Raw genomic sequence first — 17841 nt, forward strand, 5'->3', positions numbered from 1 at the left:
CTCTCCCCCTCTCCCCCTCTCTCACACTCTCTCCCTCTCTCACACTCTCACTCTCTCACACCCCCTTCCTCTCTCACATTCATTCCCTTCCTCACACGCACCCACCACACTCACACTACACACACACGTAAACTCAAATACTTACACACACTCAAGCACTCACATTCACGCACCCTGGGGCTCACTCTCACACTCACACATCCACACACACTCACAAACACTCAGACACTTGCATACATTCACACACCGCACAAATACTCAGACCCATTCACATTCACTCACACACGCACTCACACCCATGCATACCCTCTCACACACAATCACACACACTCACTCTCATCCACACACTCACACTCAACCACAGTCACACACACTCACTCAGACACACTGTCTCAAACACACTCATTCGCATTCACACACTCACCTATACTCCAACATCTACGACTAAACTGATAGAGGTCTACAAAATTATGAGGGGCATAGACAGAGTGGATAGTCAGAGGCTTTTCCCCAGGGTAGAGGGGTGAATTACTAGGGGGCATAGGTTTAAGGTGAGAGGGGCAAGGTTTAGAGTAGATGTACGAGGCAAGTTTTTTACACAGAGGGTAGTGGGTGCCTGGAACTCGCTACCGGAGGAGGTAGTGGAAGCAGGGACGATAGTGACATTTAAGGGGCATCTTGACAAATATATGAATAGGATGGGAATAGAAGGATACGGACCCAGGAAGTGTAGAAGATTGTAGTTTAGTCGGGCAGCATGGTCGGCACGGGCTTGGAGGGCCGAAGGGCCTGTTCCTGTGCTGTACATTTCTTTGTTCTTTGTTCTTTGTACACATACACTACACTACACACATATCTCTCACACACACAGTTACTCCAGATGCACTCACTCACAAACCCAAACAAACACTCACACACTCACTGACATGCACACTCACACTTACACACACTCTTGCTACACTCACCTACACTCACACACACTTATACAGATGATCGCTACACCCACACATACTTGCACACACTCACACACCCTCTTATTACACTCACAAACACACACACACTATCGCTACTCACGCACACACACACACCCTCACTACATTCACACACACCCACAAATACTCACGGACACTGACACACTGTACTCACTTACTCACACTACACGCACACTCACACACACACACTCACTGCACTCACACACGCTCACAAACATTCACACACTTGTACACACTCTCACTATTCCTACGTACACAGACACACTTGCTAACACTGACATACATTGACACATTCACTCAACCACTGCACACACACACATTCACATACAGTCACAAACATCTACGTGCCCTCATACTATGACACATGCACTCATGCACACTTGCATACTCACACACACACAGTAACACACACATACACTCCCACACACTGACACACTTGGCCACACACACAAATTCTTAAACACACACTCACACAATCACTCACACACTCACTCACAAACTTACTCACACTGACATACTCAGTCACATGCACAAAGTCTTACACACACACACACTCACCCACTACACACTCTCTCATGCACACATCCACATGCACTCACATTCTGACACACATGCACACACACACTCGCACACTCATAAATACTCACAAACTGACACACACGCTGACACACTCAGTCTCAAGCACAAAATCTTAAAGAAGCACTCACACACTCACTCACCCACTACACACTAACTCACACACACTCATACACACACACCAGACTCTCACACACACAATCACACAAACACCAATACTCTCATCCACTCAGGCACACACACATACACATTCACACTCAAACTACACCCACATTCATACACACACTTATTCAAATATGAATATTCATTCACATTTTCACACACACACTCCCATACACACTCCAATACACACACTCACACACACACATGTACATATCTCTACACACACACAATACTCACACACTTACACTACACACACACATTCATAGAAACTCACACACTGACAAAAACACACTCTAACACACAGACACATTACACACTCACCCACTAAATCACTCATTCTCACACTCATACACTCACTCACTCAACTCATGTACTCATAAACATACTCAGACACTCACTCAGACACTCACTCACACTCTCACACACTCACTCACACAATCACACACTAATGTTATGGGAGAGGAATTTTCAGAATCCCAAAATGTATCGTGGAGTTCAACCAATCTCCCCTTTAATGTACTTGTTGCTTTTCCTGCACACGGCTTGTTCCCTAGGTGTGGGATTACAATTATGGACACGTGGGTTTTTAAACACAAAACAATGTTTATTTCATGAACTCAACTTAACCTCTTAAATAAACATTGGATCTCTTAACACCCCTTACTTCAAAGACAACCCTGAAAATATTACAACACTAAATAATCCTTCAGTTATTCCTTTCAACATCCATGAGAGACTTAACACCTTTAAACAGAAACACGTCAGGTTAAAGGCTTTACTATTATGAGTTTAAATCACCCACATGATCCAGAGATAGTCTTTCATGGCAGAGATCACAGCAGATCCAGCTCACTGCAAACACAGAAACACACCCAAGCTCTTGCAAAAAAAACTAAACTGCAAAATGGCTGAACTAAAACCAAGCTCCACCCACACTCTGACATCACTGCATTTCTTAAAGGTGCATTGCTTAAACATCCATTTCTTAAAGGTACCCTCACATGACACTAATGCACTCACTCACACACAGACCCACGTACTCACTCACACTCATACACTAACTCACTCACTAACACACTCAATCACACACAAACATTCAGGCATTCACTCACTCATATAGTCACACACTTACTCAACTCACACACACATACATACACACACTGACTCACACATACACTTGTACTCTTACACTCATTCACTCACTCATACACACACTCACACTAACTCACTCAAGCACTCACACACTTAGTCACTCACTCACAGGCCCACACTCACTCACACACATACACTAACTCACTCACTCACATTCACCCACACACTCACTCAAACGCTCACTCACATGCTCACACCCTCATTCACACCCTCACTCACTCACACTCACACACACTCAAATATTCACACGCTCACTCACTCACAGTCACATACAGACACTCATACACTAACTCACTCACTCACACACACTCATGCTCACAGACAGACCCACTCACACACGTGCACACTCACTCTCCTTCTCTCATACACACTCACACACACTCACAATCCCATACTCTCACACGTAAACAAACACATAAACACACCTGGGATTGCATGGTGGGAACAGTGTGGAGGGAGCGCTACTCTGTATTTAACCCCGTGCTGTACCTGTCCTGGGAGTGTTTGATGGGGACAGTGTAGAGGGAGCTTTACCCTGTATCTAACCCCGTGCTGTACCTGTCCTGGAAGTGTTTGATGGGGACAGTGTAGAGGGAGCTTTATTCTGTATCTAACCCCATGCTGTACCTGTCCTGGGAGTGTTTGATGGGGACAGTGTAGAGGGAGCTTTACTCTGTATCTAACTGAGGTACCCTCAATAATGACGCTTAGAGATTAAATTGTAAAGAAGACTTTATTAGGCTAATAACTATGCTACAGATGTGGACGAGAGCTGACTGCTATACAGACCATGAGGCAGGCCTTTATGTATGGCTCCCAGATGGGCGGAGCCAGAGGCGGAGTCCCCAGGGTTCCAAGCCTGGTCTTAAAGGGGACATCACCTTACATGATGATAAGGCAGTAACCGTTCATCACATTCACCCCCTGTTTAAAAAGGAGTCCGGCGGGGGTGAAGTGCCATCATAGGTCCATCCGTCTCGGCGGCCGGATCGTCCTCCTCGATCTCCTTAGTTCGGGCGGTGGTGCGGCGGGCACGGACGTCCCGGTTGAGGGCACATCCGGGAGCACAGCGGTCGGAGCTTCGGTCCGGGTCGGGGCAGAGGAATTAGGCAGGGCCGGGGGTAGCGGAGCCGGCGCCGGCGGGGTGTGTAAAGTGGGGGCGCACGGTAGGAGCTCACCAACGGGTGGTAGGGCCGGAAGGGGGTGTGTTGTAGGGGGCGACGGGTCCTGCAGGGGAGCGGCGCGGGAAGGGGCGTCTGTGGTGGAGGATCCAGCGGGTGCCAGATCCCGGAGGGAAACCGTATCTTGCCTGCCGTCGGAGTACTCCACGTAGGCGTAGCTGGGGTTGGCGTGGAGCAGTCGGACCTTTTCAACTAGGGGGTCCGTTTTATGGCTCCTCGCGTGCCTCCGGAGAAGAACAGGTCCCGGAGCCATCAGCCAAGGTGGAAGCGAGACCCCGGAGGTAGACTTCCTGGGGAAGAGAAACAATCGCTCATGAGGGGTCTCATTTGTGGCCGTGCAGAGGAGTGACCTAATGGAGTGTAGGGCATCGGGTAGGACCTCCTGCCAGCGGGTGGTTGGGAGATTTCTCGACCGCAGGGCCAGAAGGACAGCCTTCCACACGGTCGCGTTCTCCCTCTCCACCTGCCCGTTTCCCCGTGGGTTATAGCTGGTCGTTCTGCTCGAGGCGATGCCTTTGCTGAGCAGATACTGGCGCAGTTCATCGCTCATGAACGATGTACCCCGGTCGCTGTGGATATAAGCAGGGAAACCGAACAGGGTGAAGATGCTGTGCAGTGCCTTAATCACCGTGGCTGAGGTCATGTCGGTGCAGGGAATGGCGAATGGGAAACGGGAGAACTCATCGATCATGGTGAGGAAATAGGCATAACGGTTGGTTGACGGGAGGGGCCCCTTGAAGTCCACGCTCAGTCGCTCAAAGGGGCCCGAGGCCTTCACGAGCCGAACCTTGTCTGATAGAAGTGCGGTTTGCACTCCGCACAGACCTGGCAGGCCTTGACCATGGCCTTGACCTCCTTGGTTGAGTAAGGTAGGTTGCGGGACTTGATGAAATGGATGAGCCGGGTAACCCCCGTGTGGCAGACGTCATTGTGGATGGCTTGCAGGCGGTCCTCCTGCGCGTTGGCGCATGTGCCGCGGGACAGGGCATCTGGGGGCTCGTTGTGCTCCCCTGGACGATACTTGATATCGTACGAGTAGGTGGAGAGTTCGATCCTCCGCCTCAAAATGTTATCGTTTTTTATTTTGCCCCGTTGCGTGTTATCGAACATATAGGCGACCGACCGTTGGTCGGTGACGAGGGTAAACCTCCTACCGGCGAGGTAGTGTCTCCAGCGCCGCACAGCCTCCACAATGGTCTGTGCCTCCTTTTCGACTGCAGAGTGTCGAATCTCGGAGGCACTGAGGGTTCGGGAGAAGAACGCTACTGGTCTGCCTCCTTGATTGAGGGTAGCAGCCAGGGCGATGTCTGATGCATCGCTCTCTACCTGGAAAGGGATGGTTTCGTCCACCGCGTGCATGGCGGCCTTGATGATGTCGGCATTGATGCGGTTGAAGGCCAATTGAGCCTCAGCCGAGAGGGGAAAAGTGGTGGTCTTTAGGAGTGGGCGGGCTTTGTCCGCATACTTGGGGACCCACTGGGCGTAATAGGAGAAAAGCCCCAAGCACCGTATGAGGGCCTTGAGGCTGCGGGGGAGAGCGAGTTCCTTAAGGGGGCGCATGCGGTCGGGGTCGGGACCTAGGACCCCGTCTTCCACGACATAGCCGAGGATGGCCAGCCGGGTGGTGTGGAAAACGCATTTGCCTTCGTTATAGGTCAGGTTAAGGGCTCGGGCGGTCTGGAGGAACTTTTTGAGGTTAGCGTCATGGTCCTGCTGATCATGGCCGCAGATGGTGACATTGTCCAAGTATGGGTATGTAGCCCGCAAACCGTACTGGTCCACCATTTGGTCCATCGCCCTTTGAAAGACGGAGACCCCATTTGTGACACCAAAGGGGACCCTGAGGAAGTGGAAGAGCCGGCCGGCTGCTTCGAAGGCAGTATAGAGGCGGTCTTTTGGTCGGATGGGGAGCTGGTGGTAGGCAGATTTGAGGTCGACCGTGGAAAAGACTCGGTATTGGGCGATCCGATTTACCATTTCCGCGATGCGAGGAAGGGAGTACGCATCAAGCTGCGTGAATCCGTTTATGGTCTGGCTATAATCCACGACCATCCGTTTCTTCTCCCCGGACCGGACTACCACCACTTGCGCACTCCAAGGGCTGTTGCTAGCCTCGATGACCCCCTCTCCCAGTAAACGCTGGACCTCTGACTTGATAAAAGCCATATCTTGGGCACTGTAGCGCCGGCTCCTGGTGGCGACGGGCTTACAGTCGGGAGTGAGGTTAGCGAATAGCGAGGGGGGTGCGACTTTCAGTGTCGCAAGGCAGCACACCGTGAGGGGGGGCAAGGGTCCGCCGAACTTCAGTGTCAGGCTTCGGTGGCTGCACTGGAAATCCAGTCCGAGCAGCAGGGGGGCACAGAGGTGAGGGAGGATATAAAATTTGAAACGGGTGTATTTGGCACCCTGGATCGAGAGATCCGCAATACAGTACCCCGTGATTTGTACCGAGTGGGACCCAGATGCGAGGGCTATGGTTTGGGATGCGGGATGGGTGCGTAGGGAGCAGCGTCTTACCGTTTCAGGGTGGATAAAGCTCTCCGTGCTCCCGGAGTCGAAGAGGCATGCAGTGTCGTGCCCGTTGACCTGGACCTGCATCATGGAGTTCTGCAGGTGTTTTGGCCGAGTTTGATCGAGGGTGATCGCAACCAGTCGCGGGTAGTCGGAGTCGTAAAATGGCCGCTGACGTTGGTCGCACGTGTCGGGTCGAGAAGATGGCCGCCGACCAGATGGCCGCTCCCATGATTCGCACGAGGCTGATGACGCGTCAGAAGAGGACGTGTCGGGTCGGTGCGCAGCAGCATTGCGAGGCCTGCGGGCCTGAGAGCCTGATTTACGGGCCGGCTGTTCTTTGTTTTTCTGGCCCCTGGGTCTGGCCAGGCAGACCCTCGCAAAGTGCCCTTTCTTCCCGCAGTCGCTGCAGATCACGGAGCGGGCTGGGCAGCGTGGGCGTGGGTGCTGGCCCTGCCCGCAGAAGTAGCAAGGTGTGCCCCCATGGTGAGCGGCGCAGTAGCGCAGGCCTGTAATACGGGCGAGTCTGAGGAAGTCCGGGGGGGGCTGGCAGAGTCCGCGGGGTACGTACCCAAGTTATGTCGGGCCACCTCCAGCGAGGAGGCGAGCGTTAGCGTCTCCTGGAGGTCTTTTGCCCCGTTTTCGAGCAGTCGCTGCCGGATGTAGGTCGAGCGGATGCCGGACACGAAAGAATCTCTGATGTGCAGGTTCATATGGACTTCCCCTGTCACATCCTGATGGTCACAGTCCCTGGCCAGCGCGGTGAGTTTCTCAACAAACTCGTCGAGCGATTCCCCCGAGCGCTGCCGGCAGGTAGAGAGCAGATGCCGGGCGTGCACCTCATTGACGGGTTTGACAAACCGCTTGCGGAGCAACTCAGTCGCTTCCTCATAAATCGTCGCCTTTTCGAGCGTGGTGGAGATTCTGTGACTCACCCGGGCGTGGAGTAGACGCAGCTTGCGTGGCCCCAGGATGGGAGTCTCTGCGGAGTCCAGGTAGGCCTTGAAGCACCGCAGCCAGTATTTAAAAATTTCCTTTGCCTCTGGCGTTCGTGCTTCCAGATTGAGCTTCTCTGGTTTTAGGCCTGCGTCCATCCTGAATCTAGTTTAGCCTAATAAATTGAGGTACCCTCAATAATGATGCTTAGAGATTAAACTGTAAAGAAGCCTTTATTAGGCTAATAACTATGCTACAGATTTGGACGAGAGCTGACTGCTATACAGACCATGAGGCAGGCCTTTATGTATGGCTCCCAGATGGGCGGAGCCAGAGGCGGAGTCCCCAGGGTTCCAAGCCTGGTCTTAAAGGGGACATCACCTTACATGATGATAAGGCAGTAACCGTTCATCGCACTAACCCTGCGCTGTATCTGTCCTGGGAGTGTTTGATGGGGACTGTGTAGAGGGAGCTTTACTCTGTATCTAACCCAGGTGCTGTACCTGTCCTGGGGGTGTTTGATGGGGACAGTGTAGAGGGAGCTTTACTCTGTATCTCACCCCGTGCTGTACCTGTCCTGGGAGTGTTTGATGGGGACAGTGTAGAGGGAGCTTTACTCTGTATCTAACCCCGTGCTGTACCTGTCCTGGGAGTGTTTGATGGGGACAGTGTAGAGGGAGCTTTACCCTGTAGCTAACCCTGTGCTGTACCTGTCCTGGGAGTGTTTGATGTGGACAGTGTAGAGGGAGCTTTACTCTGTATCTAACCCTGCGCTGTATCTGTCCTGGGAGTGTTTGATGGGGACTGTGTAGAGGGAGCTTTACTCTGTATCTAACCCAGGTGCTGTACCTGTCCTGGGGGTGTTTGATGGGGACAGTGTAGAGGGAGCTTTACCCTGTACCTAACCCTGTGCTGTACCTGTCCTGGAAGTGTTTGATGGGGACAGTGTAGAGGGAGCTTTACTCTGTATCTATCCCAGGTGCTGTACCTGTCCTGGGGGTGTTTGATGGGGACAGTGTAGAGGGAGCTTTACCCTGTACCTAACCCCGTGCTGTACCTGTCCTGGGAGTGTTTGATGGGGACAGTGTAGAGGGAGCTTTACTCTGTAACTAACCCCGTGCTGTACCTGTCCTGGGAGTGTTTGATGTAGACAGTGTAGAGGAAGCTTTACTCTGTATCTAACCCCGTGCTGTACCTGTCCTGGGAGTGTTTGATGGGGACAGTGTCGAGGGAGATTCTCTCTCTAACTCATTCTGATAGGTGCTGCCATCATTCTTACCTGATCCTCTGGTGTATTTATGATGATGAGACGTGAGTTTAGGAATTCACATTCTTGTTTTGATTCCTTCCAGTTTTTTTTTTCTTTTGAGAATTTATAGCATTTTTGTTTATGAGCTTCCCAACCACTCAAACAGAGAGAATCTGAGAAATAATAAATACTTCAATCAGTCAAATACATCAGAACAGGAGGAGGCCCATTGAGCCCTCCCCGAGACTGTTACACAGCAAAAGGAGAAGGACATTCAGCTGCTCTAGAGTCTGTTAAACAATTGGATGGTGAGGCATTGAATGACGGATGGCAGTAAATCAGGGAGGGGGACATTTCTAAGGGAAAAAGGCTAGGAGGTTGGTGGGACAGGGCAGGCTTAAAGCTCCAGCTCACCTGCGACAGTTTTGCAGAACAAATTGCGCACCTCCTCCAGGTTCATGGTCAAATTCTGGAGCTGTCCATCCAGTTTCGTCAGGTTCCTGTGCGACTCAGCCAAGGTGCCTTCTAGGTCTTGCAACTCCGACGAAGCCTTGCTCAACACAGCGACTGAGAAAAGGAGACGGAGTTACAATGAGGGGTGTGGGATATATCAGTGTGTTACAGTGAGGGGTGTGGGATATATCAGAGTGTTACAATGAGGGGTGTGGGATATATCAGTGTGTTACAGTGAGGAGTGTGGGATATATCTGAGTGTTACAACGAGGGGAGTGGAGTATATCAGAGTGTTACAGTGAGGGGTGTGGGATATATCAGAGTGTTACAATGAGGGGTCTGGGATATATCACAGTGTTACAGTGAGGGGTGTGGGATATATCAGTGTGTCACAGTGAGGAGTGTGGGATATATCAGAGTGTTACAATGAGGGGTCTGGGATATATCACAGTGTTACAGTGAGGGGTGTGGGATATATCAGAGTGTTACCGTGAGGAGTGTGGGGTGTATCAGAGTGTTACAGTGAGGAGTGTGGGATATATCACAGTGTTACAGTGAGGAGTGTGGGATATATCAGTGTGTTACAGTGAGGAGTGTGGGATATATCAGAGTGTTACAGTGAGGAGTGTGGGATATATCAGTGTGTTACAGTGAGGAGTGTGGGATATATCAGAGTGTTACAGTGAGGAGTGTGGGATATATCAGAGTGTTACAATGAGGGGTCTGGGATATATCAGTGTGTTACAGTGAGGGGTGTGTGATATATCAGAGTGTTACAGTGAGGGATGTGGGATATATCAGAGTGTTACAGCGAGGGGTGTGGGATATATCAGAGTGTTACAGTGAGGAGTGTGGGATATATCAGTGTGCTACAGTGAGGAGAGTGGGATATATCAGAGTGTTACAGTGAGGAGTGTGGGATATATCAGAGTGTTACAATGAGGGGTCTGGGATATATCACAGTGTTACAGTGAGGGGTGTGGGATATATCAGAGTGTTACAGTGAGGGCTGTGGGATATATCAGTGTTACAGTGAGGGGTGTGCGATATATCAGAGTGTTACAGTGAAGGGTGTGGGGTATATCAGAGTGTTACAGTGAGGGGTGTGGGATACATCAGAGTGTTACAGTGAGGGGTGTGGGATATATCAGAGTGTTACAATGAGGGGTCTGGGATATATCACAGTGTTACAGTGAGGGGTGTGGGATATATCAGAGTGTTACACTGAAGGGTGTGGGATATATCAGTGTGTTACAGTGAGGGGTGTGGGATATATCAGAGTGTTACAATGAGGGGAGTGGGATATATCAGTGTGTTACAGTGAGGGGTGTGGGGTATATCAGAGTGTTACAGTGACGGGTGTGGGATATATCAGTGTTACAATGAGGGGTGTGGGATATATCAGTGTTACAATGAGGGGTGTGGGATATATCAGAGTGTTACAGTGAGGGGTGTGGGGTATATCAGTGTTACAATGAGGGGTGTGGGATATATCAGTGTTACAATGAGGGGTGTGGGGTATATCAGAGTGTTACAGTGAGGGGTGTGGGATATATCAGTGTGTCACAGTGAGGAGTGTGGGATATATCAGAGTGTTACAGTGAGGGGTGTGGGATATATCAGTGTGTTACAGTGAGGGGTGTGGGATATATCAGTGTGTCACAGTGAGGAGTGTGGGATATATCAGAGTGTTACAATGAGGGGTCTGGGATATATCACAGTGTTACAGTGAGGGGTGTGGGATATATCAGAGTGTTACACTGAAGGGTGTGGGATATATCAGTGTGTTACAGTGAGGGGTGTGGGATATATCAGAGTGTTACAATGAGGGGTGTGGGATATATCAGTGTGTTACAGTGAGGGGTGTGGGGTATATCAGAGTGTTACAGTGACGGGTGTGGGATATATCAGTGTTACAATGAGGGGTGTGGGATATATCAGTGTTACAATGAGGGGTGTGGGATATATCAGAGTGTTACAGTGAGGGGTGTGGGGTATATCAGTGTTACAATGAGGGGTGTGGGATATATCAGTGTTACAATGAGGGGTGTGGGGTATATCAGAGTGTTACAGTGACGGGTGTGGGATATATCAGTGTTACAATGAGGGGTGTGGGATATATCAGAGTGTTACAGTGAGGGGTGTGGGGTATATCAGTGTTACAATGAGGGGTGTGGGATATATCAGTGTTACAATGAGGGGTGTGGGGTATATCAGAGTGTTACAGTGACGGGTGTGGGATATATCAGTGTTACAATGAGGGGTGTGGGATATATCAGAGTGTTACAGTGACGGGTGTGGGATATATCAGTGTTACAGTGAGGGGTGTGGGATTTATCAGAGTGTTACAGTGAGGGGTGTGGGGTATATCAGAGTGTTACAGTGAGGGGTGTGGGATATATCAGAGTGTTACAATGAAGGGTGTGGGATATATCAGAGTGTTACAATGAGGGGTGTGGGATATATCAGAGTGTTACAGTGACGGGTGTGGGATATATCAGTGTTACAGTGAGGGGTGTGGGATATATCACAGTGTTACAGTGAGGGGTGTGGGGTATATCTGTGTTACAGTGAGGGGTGTGGGATATATCATTGTGTTACAGTGAGGGGTGTGGGGTATATCAGAGTGTTACAGTGAGGGGTGTGGGATATATCAGTGTGTCACAGTGAGGAGTGTGGGATATATCAGAGTGTTACAGTGAGGGGTGTGGGATATATCAGTGTGTTACAGTGAGGGGTGTGGGATATATCAGTGTGTCACAGTGAGGAGTGTGGGATATATCAGAGTGTTACAATGAGGGGTCTGGGATATATCACAGTGTTACAGTGAGGGGTGTGGGATATATCAGAGTGTTACACTGAAGGGTGTGGGATATATCAGTGTGTTACAGTGAGGGGTGTGGGATATATCAGAGTGTTACAATGAGGGGTGTGGGATATATCAGTGTGTTACAGTGAGGGGTGTGGGGTATATCAGAGTGTTACAGTGACGGGTGTGGGATATATCAGTGTTACAATGAGGGGTGTGGGATATATCAGTGTTACAATGAGGGGTGTGGGATATATCAGAGTGTTACAGTGAGGGGTGTGGGGTATATCAGTGTTACAATGAGGGGTGTGGGATATATCAGTGTTACAATGAGGGGTGTGGGGTATATCAGAGTGTTACAGTGACGGGTGTGGGATATATCAGTGTTACAATGAGGGGTGTGGGATATATCAGAGTGTTACAGTGAGGGGTGTGGGGTATATCAGTGTTACAATGAGGGGTGTGGGATATATCAGTGTTACAATGAGGGGTGTGGGGTATATCAGAGTGTTACAGTGACGGGTGTGGGATATATCAGTGTTACAATGAGGGGTGTGGGATATATCAGAGTGTTACAGTGACGGGTGTGGGATATATCAGTGTTACAGTGAGGGGTGTGGGATTTATCAGAGTGTTACAGTGAGGGGTGTGGGGTATATCAGAGTGTTACAGTGAGGGGTGTGGGATATATCAGAGTGTTACAATGAAGGGTGTGGGATATATCAGAGTGTTACAATGAGGGGTGTGGGATATATCAGAGTGTTACAGTGACGGGTGTGGGATATATCAGTGTTACAGTGAGGGGTGTGGGATATATCACAGTGTTACAGTGAGGGGTGTGGTGTATATCAGTGTGTTACAGTGAGGGGTGTGGGATATATCATTGTGTTACAGTGAGGGGTGTGGGGTATGTCAGAGTGTTACAGTGAGGGGTGTGGGATATATCACAGTGTTACAGTGAGGGGTGTGGGATATATCACAGTGTTACAGTGAGGGGTGTGGGGTATATCAGTGTGTTACAGTGACGGGTGTGGGATATATCAGAGTGTTACAGTGAGGGGTGTGGGATATATCAGAGTGTTACAATGAAGGGTGTGGGATATATCACAGTGTTACAGTGAGGGGTGTGGGATATATCAGAGTGTTACATTGAGGAGTGAGGGATGTATCAGAGTGTTACAGTGAGAGTGTGGGATATATCAGAGTGTTACAATGAAGGGTGTGGGATATATCAGAGTGTTACAATGAAGGGTGTGGGATATATCAGAGTGTTACAGTGAGGGGTGAGGGATATATCACAGTGTTACAGTGAGGGGTGTGGGGTATATCAGTGTGTTACAGTGACGGGTGTGGGGTATATCAGTGTTACAGTGAGGGGTGTGGGATATATCAGAGTGTTACAATGAAGGGTGTGGGATATATCAGAGTGTTACAGTGAGGGGTGTGGGGTATATCAGTGTGTTACAGTGACGGGTGTGGGGTATATCAGTGTGTTACAGTGAGGGGTGTGGGATATATCAGAGTGTTACAGTGAGGGGTGTGGGGTATATCAGAATGTTACAGTGAGGGGTGTGGGATATATCAGTGTTACAGTGAGGAGTGTGGGATGCATCAGAGTGTTACAGTGAGGGGTGTGGGGTATATCAGAATGTTACAGTGAGGGGTGTGGGGTATATCAGTGTGTTACAGTGACGGGTGTGGGATATATCAGTGTTACAGTGAGGGGTGTGGGATATATCAGAGTGTTACAGTGAGGGGTGTGGGATATATCACAGTGTTACAGTGAGGGGTGTGGGATATATCAGAATGTTACAGTGAGGGGTGTGGAGTATATCAGAGTGTTACAATGAGGGGTGTGGGATATATCAGAGTGTTACAGTGAGGGGTGTGGGATATATCAGAGTGTTACAGTGAGGGGTGTGGGATATATCAGTGTTACAGTGAGGGGTGTGGGATATATCACAGTGTTACAGTGAGGGGTGTGGGATATATCACAGTGTTACAGTGAGGGGTGTGGGATATATCAGAGTGTTACAGTGAGGGGTGTGGGATATATCAGAGTGTTACAGCGAGGGGTGTGGGGTATATCAGAGTGTTACAATGAAGGGTGTGGGGTATATCAGAGTGTTACAGTGAGGGGTGTGGGATATATCACAGTGTTACAGTGAGGAGTGTGGGGTATATCAGAGTGTTACAGTGAGGGGTGTGGGATATATCAGAGTGTTACAGTGAGGAGTGTGGGATATATCAGTGTGTTACACTGAGGGGTGTGGGATATATCACAGTGTTACAGTGAGGGGTGTGGGATATATCAGTGTGTTACAGTGAGGGGTGTGCGATATATCAGTTTGTTACAGTGAGGGGAGTGGGATATATCAGAGTGTTACAGTGAGGGGTGTGGGATATATCAGAGTGTTACAGTGAGGGGTGTGGGATATATCACAGTGTTACAGTGAGGGGTGTGGGATATATCACAGTGTTACAGTGAGGGGTGTGGGGTATATCAGTGTTACAGTGAGAGGTGTGGGGTATATCAGAGTGTCACAGTGAGGGGTGTGGGATATATCAGAGTGTTACAGCGAGGGGTGTGGGATACAACAGTGTGTTACAGTGAGGGGTGTGGGATATATCACAGTGTTACAACGAGGGGTGTGGGATATATCAGTGTTACAGCGAGGGGTGTGGGATACAACAGTGTGTTACAGTGAGGGGTGTGGGATATATGAGTGTTACAGTGAGGGGTGTGGGATATATCAGAGTGTTACAGCGAGGGATGTGGGATATATCAGAGTGTTACAGTGAGGGGTGTGGGATATATCAGAGTGTTACAACGAGGGGTGTGGGATATATCAGTGTTACAGCGAGGGGTGTGGGGTATATCACAGTGTTACAACGAGGGGTGTGGGATATATGAGTGTTACAGTGAGGGGTGTGGGATATATCACAGTGTTACAGTGAGGAGTGTGGGATATATCAGAGTGTTACAGTGAGGGGTGTGGGATGTATCAGAGTGTTACAACGAGGGGTGTGGGATATATCAGTGTTACAGCGAGGGGTGTGGGATACAACAGTGTGTTACAGTGAGGGGTGTGGGATATATGAGTGTTACAGTGAGGGGTGTGGGATATATCAGAGTGTTACAGCGAGGGATGTGGGATATATCAGAGTGTTACAGTGAGGGGTGTGGGATATATCAGAGTGTTACAGTGAGGGGTGTGGGATATATCACAGTGTTACAGTGAGAGCTGTGGGGTATATCAGAGTGTTACAGTGAGGGGTGTGGGATATATCAGAGTGTTACAGTGAGGGGTGTGGGATATATCAGAGAGTTACAGTGAGGGGTGTGGGATATATGAGTGTTACAGTGAGGGGTGTGGGATATATCACAGTGTTACAGTGAGGGGTGTGGGGTATATCAGAGTGTTACAGCGAGGGATGTGGGATATATCAGAGTGTTACAGCGAGGGGTGTGGGATGTATCAGAGTGTTACAGTGAGGGGTGTGGGATATATCAGAGTGTTACAGCGAGGGGTGTGGGATATATCAGAGTGTTACAGCGAGTGGTGTGGGATATATCAGAGTGTTACAGTGAGGGGTGTGGGATATATCAGAGTGTTACAGTGAGGGGTGTGGGATATATCAGAGTGTTACAGCGAGGGGTGTGGGATATATCAGAGTGTTATAGCGAGGGGTGTGGGATATATCAGAGTGTTACAGCGAGGGGTGTGGGATATATCAGAGTGTTACAGTGAGGGGTGTGGGATATATCAGAGTGTTACAGTGAGGGGTGTGGGATATATCAGAGTGTTACAGTGAGGGGTGTGGGGTATATCAGAGTGTTACAGTGAGGGGTGTGGGATATATCACAGTGTTACAGTGAGGAGTGTGGGGTATATCAGAGTGTTACAGTGAGGGGTGTGGGATATATCAGAGTGTTACAGTGAGGAGTGTGGGATATATCAGTGTGTTACACTGAGGGGTGTGGGATATATCACAGTGTTACAGTGAGGGGTGTGGGATATATCAGTGTGTTACAGTGAGGGGTGTGCGATATATCAGTGTGTTACAGTGAGGGGAGTGGGATATATCAGAGTGTTACAGTGAGGGGTGTGGGATATATCAGAGTGTTACAGTGAGGGGTGTGGGATATATCACAGTGTTACAGTGAGGGGTGTGGGATATATCACAGTGTTACAGTGAGGGGTGTGGGGTATATCAGTGTTACAGTGAGAGGTGTGGGGTATATCAGAGTGTCACAGTGAGGGGTGTGGGATATATCAGAGTGTTACAGCGAGGGGTGTGGGATACAACAGTGTGTTACAGTGAGGGGTGTGGGATATATCACAGTGTTACAACGAGGGGTGTGGGATATATCAGTGTTACAGCGAGGGGTGTGGGATACAACAGTGTGTTACAGTGAGGGGTGTGGGATATATGAGTGTTACAGTGAGGGGTGTGGGATATATCAGAGTGTTACAGCGAGGGATGTGGGATATATCAGAGTGTTACAGTGAGGGGTGTGGGATATATCAGAGTGTTACAACGAGGGGTGTGGGATATATCAGTGTTACAGCGAGGGGTGTGGGGTATATCACAGTGTTACAACGAGGGGTGTGGGATATATGAGTGTTACAGTGAGGGGTGTGGGATATATCACAGTGTTACAGCGAGGGGTGTGGGATATATCAGAGTGTTACAGCGAGGGGTGTGGGATATATCAGAGTGTTACAGTGAGGGGTGTGGGATATATCAGAGTGTTACAGTGAGGGGTGTGGGATATATCAGAGTGTTACAGTGAGGGGTGTGGGGTATATCAGAGTGTTACAGTGAGGGGTGTGGGATATATCACAGTGTTACAGTGAGGAGTGTGGGGTATATCAGAGTGTTACAGTGAGGGGTGTGGGATATATCAGAGTGTTACAGTGAGGAGTGTGGGATATATCAGTGTGTTACACTGAGGGGTGTGGGATATATCACAGTGTTACAGTGAGGGGTGTGGGATATATCAGTGTGTTACAGTGAGGGGTGTGCGATATATCAGTGTGTTACAGTGAGGGGAGTGGGATATATCAGAGTGTTACAGTGAGGGGTGTGGGATATATCAGAGTGTTACAGTGAGGGGTGTGGGATATATCACAGTGTTACAGTGAGGGGTGTGGGATATATCACAGTGTTACAGTGAGGGGTGTGGGGTATATCAGTGTTACAGTGAGAGGTGTGGGGTATATCAGAGTGTCACAGTGAGGGGTGTGGGATATATCAGAGTGTTACAGCGAGGGGTGTGGGATACAACAGTGTGTTACAGTGAGGGGTGTGGGATATATCACAGTGTTACAACGAGGGGTGTGGGATATATCAGTGTTACAGCGAGGGGTGTGGGATACAACAGTGTGTTACAGTGAGGGGTGTGGGATATATGAGTGTTACAGTGAGGGGTGTGGGATATATCAGAGTGTTACAGCGAGGGATGTGGGATATATCAGAGTGTTACAGTGAGGGGTGTGGGATATATCAGAGTGTTACAACGAGGGGTGTGGGATATATCAGTGTTACAGCGAGGGGTGTGGGGTATATCACAGTGTTACAACGAGGGGTGTGGGATATATGAGTGTTACAGTGAGGGGTGTGGGATATATCACAGTGTTACAGTGAGGGGTGTGGGATATATCAGAGTGTTACAGTGAGGGGTGTGGGATGTATCAGAGTGTTACAACGAGGGGTGTGGGATATATCAGTGTTACAGCGAGGGGTGTGGGATACAACAGTGTGTTACAGTGAGGGGTGTGGGATATATGAGTGTTACAGTGAGGGGTGTGGGAT

At 49.4% G+C, this 17841-nt stretch overlaps 1 protein-coding gene across 1 annotated transcript in view; it reads right to left on the reverse strand.

The window, feature by feature from the left end:
• LOC140392267 (CD209 antigen-like protein D) overlaps positions 1-9219 on the reverse strand; it is a 29206-nt gene extending 19987 nt beyond the window's left edge. The window contains exons 1-2 of the mRNA XM_072477584.1: positions 9174-9219; positions 8790-8932 (exon numbers count right to left, since the gene is read on the reverse strand). Of these exons, the coding sequence (XP_072333685.1) occupies positions 8790-8932; positions 9174-9219 (189 nt within the window). The remainder of the gene's footprint in view (positions 1-8789; positions 8933-9173) is intronic.
• Positions 9220-17841: the final 8622 nt, after the last annotated feature.

Source organism: Scyliorhinus torazame, chromosome 16 (genome assembly GCF_047496885.1).
Source record: "Scyliorhinus torazame isolate Kashiwa2021f chromosome 16, sScyTor2.1, whole genome shotgun sequence".
In the NCBI taxonomy this organism is placed as follows: Eukaryota; Metazoa; Chordata; class Chondrichthyes; order Carcharhiniformes; family Scyliorhinidae; genus Scyliorhinus; species Scyliorhinus torazame.